The sequence below is a fragment of the Hyla sarda genome, chromosome 6 (genome assembly GCF_029499605.1).
Source record: "Hyla sarda isolate aHylSar1 chromosome 6, aHylSar1.hap1, whole genome shotgun sequence".
Classification (NCBI taxonomy): Eukaryota; Metazoa; Chordata; class Amphibia; order Anura; family Hylidae; genus Hyla; species Hyla sarda.
The window spans coordinates 180,469,714-180,480,660 of record NC_079194.1 but is presented as its reverse complement, the minus strand read 5'-3'; the positions used below and the strand labels follow the sequence as shown (position 1 = coordinate 180,480,660).

At 46.3% G+C, this 10,947-nt stretch overlaps 2 protein-coding genes across 3 annotated transcripts in view; one reads left to right on the top strand and one right to left on the bottom strand.

The window, feature by feature from the left end:
- Window positions 1-691: 691 nt before the first annotated feature.
- Window positions 692-7,284, bottom strand: CHTF8 (chromosome transmission fidelity factor 8). The gene is made up of 3 exons (XM_056525946.1): window positions 7,161-7,284; window positions 6,105-6,222; window positions 692-2,266 (listed from the first exon to the last, which is right to left on the bottom strand). Exons 1-3 carry the CDS (start codon window positions 7,181-7,183, stop codon window positions 2,039-2,041), a joined length of 369 nt encoding a protein of 122 aa, XP_056381921.1. The 5' UTR covers window positions 7,184-7,284; the 3' UTR covers window positions 692-2,038.
- The window catches only part of UTP4 (UTP4 small subunit processome component), a 25,578-nt gene continuing 21,822 nt past the window's right edge, over window positions 7,192-10,947 (top strand). The window contains exon 1 of one of the 2 annotated variants that reach the window (XM_056525943.1): window positions 7,192-7,321. The gene's annotated coding sequence lies outside the window, so the exon portion shown is untranslated. The other variant, XM_056525945.1, reaches the window with a different exon arrangement.

The window sequence follows — 10,947 nt, the reverse complement described above, 5'->3', positions numbered from 1 at the left end:
TGGTGACAATTTTTTTCTTTTGGGGGCACAATGCTATTATTTAGTCCCTAAGAGTCCCCTCCATCAGCACAGCTATTTCTCATTCTTTTCATTTTATTTCAGGGGCCAAGACCAGAACTAGGCTGTTTGCCAGTAGTACAAACAGGTTCTCTCTCTCCCTGAATTGTCTGGCCAATCACAGGACAGCACTTACTCACAATCCCTTTTCTGCTATGCCATTACAAAGTTAGTGCTGAAGAAAGCGCACTGAGCTGAAGAGGTGGCCACTTTACTGTGGAATGATTTACACAGTACTACAGATGCAGGGATGTGGAAATCCTATCGCCCTGACGCCCACTACGACATGTAGTACCGGGCGCTGGGCAGGTGAATTTTTCATAAATTTAGCCCTGTATTGGGTAAGCACGGCCGTACCGACTTCCCCCTTTATATTAATAATGCCGGTGCTCCATACCCAGCGCCCCCCGGCTGATTCCTATAGCTGGGGGCGCCACTAATAGCCCGGCATGCGGCAATCGCCGCGGGCGGCTATTAACCCTTTAGATCGCCGCTGTCAAGGTTGACAGCGGCGTTTAAAGGGATCTTATAACCATCGAAGTGTATCCAATACTGGACAAACCCTTTAGAAAAAGTATAGAATTACAGTGGCTTCCTATAACCATTCCCCCCCCCCCCCCCCCCCCCCCCCGCAGAGCAAGGTAGCCGGAGGGCTTACTACTTCATCCATTGCTGCCCCCTGGATCTGCATTTGATTGAGCCTGCCTTGGCACGTGGGAAGAGGGTTATTGACTGGGTTTATACACTGGGTTTGCAAGGTGCTAGGTGAGCAGAACAGAAAAAGAGCAGCAATCAGGGAAAGGGTTACATAAAAGTAGCCATGGTCTAAGCAGTGAACTGCTGATAAAAATTACGACTAAAAGGGGGATTACATTTGGGAGCCAGCACTGTGCAAAGGAAAAAACACACATATTCAAACAATAGACAGCTGCGAAGAACTTGATGAGAAGCCTTGATTTACCTTTCATGCACAGCATGGACTCCCTGGAGGAGGCAGACAGGTTCAGATTTACATGCAAACAGTCTCTGTCTTTCTCTCTTCCCTGCATAGCACTAGAAAAGCCTCAGACCCACTTCCTGTGTTCTGTCTTGGTCTCCATGCTTCTAGGGACTGAATTTCCCGAGCAGGCATTAGTCAAAGGTTTTTAGAGAAGGAAGACACCTAGTGGACAAAACCTGTGTGCTTTTTCTGTGATAAGAAGTCTTTTTAGGTAAACAAACATTCAGATTTACATTCACACGTGTTATAGATCACGCAGGCTATCACATGGAGGGAAGTTGTTTGATACACTAGTGACCATTTAACCTCCCATACAGTGGGCCCATAGAACCAGGAAACCAGTCTCTAAAGCAAGTGAGGAGAATTTTTTTTTTAAACAAATATATATATATGAAAACTGTATACACATCAGGAAATGTATCAAAACCTGAGCAGAGGAAAAATTGTCCAGTTGCCCATAGCAACCAGATTACTACTTTCATTTTCCACAGACCTTTTCATAAATGAAAGAAGCAACCTGATTGGTTGCTATGGGCAACTCAGCAACTTTTCCTCTGGACAGGTTTTGATAAATCTCCACCAGGTGAAGATTCTGTAGTGTGAATGAGTCCTAACAGGTGTACTATTAACAAACTGCATGGTGCCAATGCATGCATGGCCTTACAAGAGGCGACTGCGGAGTTAGATAACTTCTTGAGAACCCTTCCTCCTGAAACTCTGACTTAAGTTGGGAAATCAGACCCTTCTGATAAAGCCCTACTGCTGAAGACATTACATTAAATATGGGACCTGCACAAGTATACTACATTATACTGACAGAGCTAGTAGAGAAGTCCAGATACAGGGTCTTGCCTTCTTTAGGGTTTCATAGTATCACAGCATATGGCAATTTATGGTCCCAACCAAGGAAAGGTTGTTCCAGATCAAGTGCTGCTCCATGAAAGTCCAACATACTACCACACAAGGACTGTCTCCTGCCCCTCACACCTTCTTGGGCACATTGGTGATGATGGGTTTCGGTCGGGTTTTAAAAATGATCTTCCTCTTAATAAGTGCTGTTACATTGTACTTTGTTTCTGTCACATTTCCGCTGTCCATGGTGCCTTCTGAGGATAGACTGTTACTCTTCACAAGGACAGCAAATGGCTTCTCCAGACGTGCCACTTTACCGTATAAGATGTGATGTCCAATGATGAGAAGAGGGACCCCCTGGAGAAGAACAGTAGAAAACAGCAATCAGATATATGCTACATGGATAAAAGTATTAACCCCTTAAGGAACAAGGGCGTACACGTATGCCCCAAGTCCGCTCCCTTTCTATAACGCGGGGTCACGCTGGGATGGCTGGAACCTGTGGCTAATAGCGCACGTCACCGATCGCGGTGCCGCGCGCTATTAACCCTTTAGACACTGCATTTAAAGTTGATCGCCAAGTCTAAAGTTGTAAAAAAAAAATCACTCGTGCTGATCGGTGAAAGGTGAAATCGCGGTGTTCGGATTAGCTAGGACGCATCAGGAGGGTCCCTTAGCTGCCTCCTGTGCGTCAGATCCCCGAATGACTGCTCCGTGCCTGAGATCAAGGCAGGAGCAGTCAAGTGGAAGAATCAATGATCATTGCTATTCTATTGCATAACAATGATCAGTATAAAAGATCGGTGTAATGCATGTTAAAGCCCCTAGAGGGAGGATTTCCTCCCTCCTAGATCCTTCACAAACCACTATGTTAATATTAAAAAGTGAAAGCATTTAGGAACCACTGGAGTGTTTAGGATCCACATAGTGGGTTGGCAAGTACCCAGATGCATAAAAATTGCCAAAAATTGACAGTGGCTATATAGAAGCACAATATTAAGAGTTGGATGGAGGGGTGTAAAGATTTTCTGCCAATGGACTCTGGAGCAGTGAAAATGTATTCCACTGGCAGTCTGATGGTCTAGGTTTGGTGAATGCCAGGGAAATGTTTCTTTCCTGATGGCACTGAGCTATCTGTAAACATTGGTGGAAGAGGGAGAATCCATGGGGTTGTTTTTCAGGGGATTGTCTTTGACCACTTATGCGATAGACATTTTGAACAATTGTTAGCTGCCAACTTCATGCTCCAGTGCACAAAGCAAGGTCCATAAAGCCTTCCACAGATGCTCCAAAATCTTGTAGGAAGTCTTCCCAAAAAGGTAGAAGCTGTTATACCTGAAAGGAGCCAACCACATATTAATGCCTATGGACTTAAAATGAGATGTCCTAAAAGCTTCCTCATGGATTCCTGATCATGAACTGATTAGGAATGATCCTTTTCTGGCCAAAACGCCAAACGCCTTTGGTGAAAAAAACGCTGCTGCCAGATGTTAGCTGTAAGTCAATATGGATTTATAAAATGCCATAACCACTGCTGTTTTTTCACTAAAAGCTTTCTCTCCCATAGAAGTCTATGAAAGGGGAAAATCGCTAAAGACAACTTGCTAAAGTTCAAATCAAGCATAAGAATGCAGAAGAAGAAGGATTTAAGTGACTTTGAACATGAGATAGTTGTCAGACGTGCTGGCCTGAGTATTTCAGAAACTGCTGCTCTATTGGAATTTTCACACACAATCATCTCTAGGGTTTACAGAGAATGGTCCGAGAGATAAAATACCTTGTTGATTTTACAGGAGAATGGGTAGACTGGTTAAAGATGACAGAAAGGCAACAGTAATTAAAATAACCACTTGTTACAACCAAGGTATGCAGAATACAATCTTTGAACACACAATACGTCCAATCTTGAAGCAGCTAGGATACAGCAGAAGCAGACTATACTAGGTGTCACTCCTGTGAACTATAAACGGAAAACTAAGGCTATAATTCACACAGGCTAACCACAATAAGACAATGGAGGACTGGAAGAATGTTGTCTGATCTGAAGAGTCTCCATTTCAGCTGCAACATTTAGATAGAAGGGTCAGTATTTAACGTAAACAACATGAGAACGTGGATCTGTCCTGCCTTGCATCAACTGTTTATAATGGTTGTGGTGTAATGGTTAAGAGAACATTTTGTTCGCACACTTTGGGCTCCTTAGTACATACTGAGCATTGTTTAAATGCGACACCCTACCTGAGTATTGTTGATGACTGTGTCCATTTTTATTTTATTTTTTTATGACCACAATGTACCCATCTTCTGATGGCTACTTCCAGCAGGATAATGCACCATGTCACAAAACTCACATCATCTCATACATGACAATGTTCTCTGTACTCCAACGGCTTCCAGTGTCACCTGATCCCAATTCCATTAAACACCTTTGGGATGTGCTGAAATGAGAGATTCACATCATGGATGTGACTGCTGGCTCAGACAACTATGCATTACGTGCGGAGTCTGCAGAAAGAATGAACAGGTTCATTCTTTCTGCGGACATGGAAACATCTGGCACAGAATTTACACTTCGCACAGCGCAGCAGAATGCCGCTGAATTCAAAGGGACTCTGTTGCAGTGGAATTTCCGTGCAGACATTCCAATGTGTGAACATAGCCTGAGGTCCAACCTGGTATTACCTAATTAATTGGCAAGTGACTGCATTTAGCAATTTAGAACAGCTGAGGTCATGGTGATGCAACAATAACATTTTGCCGAAATGACTTATTCCGTTTGGTTACAGCACCAGCTAGTGGTCAAGTTGAAATAAAAAAATATAAAAGTGAATAGTCTAATTAAAGGGGTACTGGTGGAAAAAAAAATGTTTTCTAATGAACTGGTGCTAGAAAGTCATACAGATTTGTAAATTATTTCTAATAAAAAAAATGTTAACCTTTCCATTACTTATCAGCTGCTGTATGCTCCAGAGGAAGTTGTGAAGTTCTTTTCTGTCTGTTGTAAATACTAAATTATATTTGTAAGGAATGTCCATATAGTATTGTTTATGATAGATAATGCAAATGTTTATATAGTACTAGCAGGATGTACATAGATATATTAACATATCAAGAGTTAAAAGCCATGCTCTGCTCTTCACTGCTATCTATTGCGGAGCATTCTTTCAAATAAAATTGCATGGGAGAGCAAAAACACCCAACAAAAAACGACATGTTGGATTTAACTTTGGCGTTTGTGCCAGTGGTTTTTATTCTTTTATGGACTTTAGTGATCCAAAAAAGTGATGGAGATACCATTTTTAGTAAAATTTCATAGGGTACCATTAAAAAATAAAAAAGATACAGTAGTGATGGAAAAAAATTGTATTTAACGAAAAAACTTTTTTTTATAGCGAAACATTTATTAATTTTTAAATAGGGATCAATTTATGTGTGCGGGCAGGGCAATAAAAATGTAGCAGACAATAATAAAAATGCAGTGTGTGTGTGTTTTTCACATTTCTTAGGTAGTACTACTACTCACAGCATGGAACACACTGTTCCATGATAGGAGTAGTAGTACCTTTACTAATTGACAGATCACCCGGGGTTCGTTCTATGGATAGGGGATAAGATGCCTGATCGCGGGAGTCCCGCCGCTAGGGACCCCCATGATCTTGGACGCGGCACCCCGTTTGTAATCAGTCCCCGGAGCGTGTTCGCCCCCGTGTGACGTCACGCTCCGCCCCTCAATGCAAGCCTACGGGAGGGGGTGTGACCGCTCCCATAGGCTTGCATTGAGGGGGCGAAGCGTGACGTCACAAAGGGGCGGAGGCATGACGTCACACGCCGCCCGCCCTGTGGCCGCAGGTAATCAGACCCGGAGTGAACACGCTCCGGGGACTGATTATAAACGGGGTGCTGCATGCAAGATCACGGGGGGTCCCCAGCAGTGGGACCCCACCATCAGGCATCTTATCCCCTATCCTTTGGATAGGGGATAAGATGTCTAAGTGCCGGAATACCCCTTTAATCTGGAATTCTTCAGCCCCAATTATCAAATACTCTGGATTACCGGAAAATCTTGAATCACATTTTAGTTTTTTTTTTTGATCTTTGGACATTATGTTGCAGTCCTGTTCTGGATTATCAGATGGCGGATAAAAGGAACATGATTGCCTGCTTCTGCGACACATAAGACCAGCTGACTCCTCACCTCCTTGGTGTAATGTAGATCGCCCATCACCTTCCTGGCCAGTCCTTCCTGTTTTCGGGCTTCTATCTCTCCTTGCAGCTCCATAAGTAACCATTCGGCAGGCTGCCCCTGGGCCTCCCTGTAATAAAAGGAGTGTTATAAAGAGGACACCATGGATCTATAATCTGGACTGTCCATAGTGTTTTCTAAGGAGCGTCCCTCCAGCAGTTGCAAAACTACAAGTCCCAGCATGCCCAGACAGAGAAAGTTGTAATGTAGCAAAAGCTGGAGGCAAACTGGTTGGGAAAACACTGATCCATACACTACAGCAAGCAGAGGTTTGGTGGTGTGCTGTGCATCCACTATAACAGACTAGAAGCCTCATCCTGGCCTCTGGACCAACAGAATGAGCTGGGACTTGTAGTGCTACAGAATCAGACAGAACATGATGGGACCTGTAGTTCAATATCACACAATCCCCTTAATACATAAAGATAGACAGGCATGACATGCTAAGACTTGTAGTTCTACTGCAGGTACACAATCAATAACAGGACATGCTGGGAGTTGTAGTCCTACCCACACAGACTGAAAATGCTGTAAAATCCTATCCTACTATGATACATAAAGAGAAAAAAAAACCTTGTAACTCTACGCCAGTGTTTCCCAACCAGGGTGCCTCCAGCTGTTGCAAAACTACAACTCCCAGCATGCCCGGACAGCCAACGGCTGTCCGGGCATTCTGGGAGTTGTAGTTTTGCAACAACTGGAGGGCCACGGTTTAGAGCAGTGTTTCCCAACCAGTGTGCCTCCAGCTGTTGCAAAACTACAACTCCCAGCATGCCCGGACAGCCAAAGGCTGTCCGGGCATGCTGGGAGTTGTAGTTTTGCAACAGCTGGAGGCACACTGGTTGGGAAACACTGCTCTACGCAGCTAAGTAACTAGAAGGGCAAGACATGATTCGACTTGTAGTTCTATCAGCTGCAGAATCCGAAGTTTTGTTCTACAGTGTCAGATAGCAGTTGTAGTGCCACAGATTCCAGCCGAGGGAAGCCTGGCAGCACTTCCACACCAACCTGGACACCACAATCTGAACCATCCTCGTCCGAGCGCCGCTACACCAGGAACCGAACTTGGCGCTACAGCAGGGAGGGGCGGAGTTGGCGGCGGGACGTGTTTCCGCTTCCGGTGCACTGTGCCACACGTGAAGGAACAGGAGCAACGTGAGGAGAACCGGGTAGGTGCTGTACGGTACTGTGTTCGTCTCATGTCAGTGAGTTTCCAGTTTTGTCTGAAAACTGCTTAAAAGAAATATTTTGTTGCCAGTGTTTCCCAACCAGCGTGGCCCCAGCTGTTGCAGAACTACAACTCCCAGCATTCCCGGACAGCTTCTGCCTGTCTGGGCATACTAGGAGTTGTAGTCTTGCAACAGCTGGAGGCACGCTGGTTGGGAAACACCGGAGAAGGGGGTAAAATACAACAAAAGGCATACCTGCACTTGTCCCTCAGCTCTCCACCCTGGCGGTGCACACAGTACATTGGCACATGCCACTACAGCCAATCACCTGCCTCTGTGGTACCTGCTGGGTGAGGCCTGTGAGGCTGCAGTATCACATACCCAGTGTGTGTATGTGTATATATATATATATATATATATATATATATATATATATATATATATATAGATAGAGCAGGAAAGCAGCACTCCAGGGTAAGAAAAAGTGCTCGGGTGCCTACTGTGTCGGGTCTATGTTGGGGACCCCTCCAAACACAGAAAAATTAAATAAACAGTGGCACACCAGGTGTAAGCAAAAAATAAAATGTGATTTATTCCAGAGACGTGTAGGCAACGTTTCAGCTGGCTCACCCAGCCATTTTCAAGCTTGTCTCTGGAATAAATCACATTTTATTTTTTGCTTACACCTGGTGTGCCACTGTTTATTTAATTTTTCTATATATATATATATATATATATATATATATATATATTAGTGTGTGTGTTATTAAAGTAGTGTTACTGTGGTGGCGGTGTGCTGAGGGGCAAATACAAGGTATTGATCACCCCATTTACAGCCAGTTCTACGAGACTAGAAAAACCCCCATATGTCACTAAATAGTTGTTGCACCCACAAAGGCAATCCTGCCAGTGCCAGCCTCCTTCCTTTTATAGTACTAGAAGCTGTCAAACGTCTGTTACTGCCCATAACTAAACACAGTGCAGATTTCACGTTATCCGGGTCCCAGACCTTTAAATGGGCACTGTCATCAACTTTTCTTTTTTGATATTTTGTATTACATATGTTCTACAACATGTCTCTAATATATTTTTATTAATATTGTAATTTACATTTGTAAACTGGCCACTAGGGGTCTCCCTCCTAGTGGCCGGCTGCAGGCTGCACGCCTGAATTCGGACAGATGCAGGCCGGGCAATCGGTCCGAATTCATTCAGCCTGGGCTCGCTCCCTGCCTGTCAATCAGACAGGCGGGAGCGAGCACTGAGAGCGCATTGGTTCCCTGGCCTCACACGCCTCCCCTCCCGGCATTTACATGCCGCTGCCTCAGGGCTCTGCAGGACTCTAGGGTATGTCTTGGGGAGAGTGGGGTTTTTAACACCGGGGTTGGGGGGCAGCGGGGTTTGGGGTTTTTAACATGGGAGTTGGGAGACAGCGGGGCTCAGGGTTTTTAACACGGGGGTTGTGGGAGAGCTGGATTCAGGGTTTTCAACAGGGGGGGGAGGGAGGGAGGGAACGGGGTAGCCCCTAACTTATTGTTTTCAACACAGGGTGCCTCCAGCCAATAGATGTCAGGGCAAGCTGGGAGTTGTAGTAGTGAAACAGCTGGAGGCACCCTGTATAGGTGAACTAAGGGCGGAAATGTCGGCCTCAGCTGGCATCAGTGATGTCGTGCCTGCTGGGGAAGTCTGCCTAATAAGTGAGCACACTACCAGGCAGACAAAAAGGCATTTTTAATATAGTAAAAAAAATGTAAATGCAGGGAGGGGGTTAGGGATAGATGGGCAATTTGCAGGGACAGGGGAAAAAAAAAAAAAAAAGGATGGTGGGAGCTACTCTTAAAAGGGAAACTAGCAGTAGGGTCACCTGCAGTTACCTGAATATACAGGCCAATAATCCCCCTCCCCGCCAAATAGATATTCATTCCCTCTTCCTAAGCATGTCCATGAAGAGAGAGCCTTACACATACAGCAACAGCCGTCTCCGGTGCAGTTAAAGGGGTACTCCGGTGCTTAGACATCTAATCCCCTATCCAAAGGATAGGAGATAAGATGCCTGATCGCGGGAGTCCCGCCGCTGGGGACCCCCGGTATCTTGCATGCGGCACCCTGTTTGTAATCAGTCCCCGGAGTGTGTTCGCTCTGGGTCTGATTACCAGCGACTTCACGCCTCCGCCCCCATGTGATGTCACGCTCCGCCCCTATATGCAAGCCTACGGGAGGGGGCGTGATAGCTGTCACGCCCCCTCCCATAGGCTTGCTTTGAGGGGCGGAGCGTGACGTCACACGGGGGCAGATCCGCGACGTCACACGCCGCCGGCCGTGTGGTCGCCGGTAATCTGACCCGGAGCGAACACGCTCCAGGGACTGATTACAAACGGGGGGCAAGATCCCGGGGGGCCCCAGCGGCGGGACTCCCGCGATCAGGCATCTTATCCCCTATCCTTTGGATAGGGGATAAGATGTCTAAGCACCGGAGTACCCCTTTAAATATCAACTGGCTCCAGAAAGTTAAACAGATTTGTAAATTACTTCTATTTAAAAAATCTTAATCCTTTCAGTACTTATGAGCTGCTGAAGTTGAGTTGTTTTTTCTGTCTAAGTGCTCCCTGGTGACACCTGTCTCGGGAACTGTCCAGAGTAAAAGCAAATCCCCATAGCAAACCTCTTCTACTCTATGCAGTTCCCGAGACAAGCAGAGATGTCAGCAGAGAGCACTATGTCCAGACAGAAAAGAACAACTCAACTTCAGCAGCTGATAATTATTGGAAGGATTAAGATTTTTTAATAGAAGTAATTTACAACTCTGTTTAACTTTCTGGACCCAGTTTTTATTTATATATATATTAGGGATGTAAGAAAAAATCGATTCCCGCGATTATCGCGATTTTTCACTTGCCCATACTGAATCGATTCAAAATATTTTTGAATCGATTCTTTTAGTGATGTGGAATTTGTATCTCCTGATGCACAGAAAGCATGTCCCGGGCATCAGGAGATACAAGTTCCACATTTTGTCAGCCGGATCTGACACGGCGGCGGCGCTCTGGATGTATGGAGCGGGCTCCGACTCGTGCCCGCTCCATACTCTGCGGCCCCCGGCTGATTTCAGTATCCGGGGGCCGCTGATGCATCACCGCCGCTAATATCCAGCATGCGGTGCTCTGTAGTGTGTATGGAGTGGGCTCCCGACTCGTGCCCGCTCCATACTCTGCAGCCCCCGGCTGTTCTCAGTAGCCGGGGGGCCGCCGCTAATAGCCAGCATGCGGTGCTCTGTAGTGTGTATGGAGCGGGCTCCGGACTCCTGCCGCTCCATACTCTGCAGCTCCCGGCTGTTCTCAGTAGCCGGGGGGCCGCCGCTAATAGCCAGCATGCGGTGCTCTGTAGTGTGTATGGAGCGGGCTCCGGACTCCTGCCCGCTCCATACTCTGCAGCCCCCGGCTGTTCTCAGTAGCCGGGGGGCCGCCGCTAATAGCCAGCATGCGGTGCTCTGTAGTGTGTATGGAGCGGGCTCCCGACTCGTGCCCGCTCCATACTCTGCAGCCCCCGGCTGTTCTCAGTAGCCGGGGGGCCGCCGCTAATAGCCAGCATGCGGGTGGTTATTAACCCTTTAGATCGCCGCTGTCAAA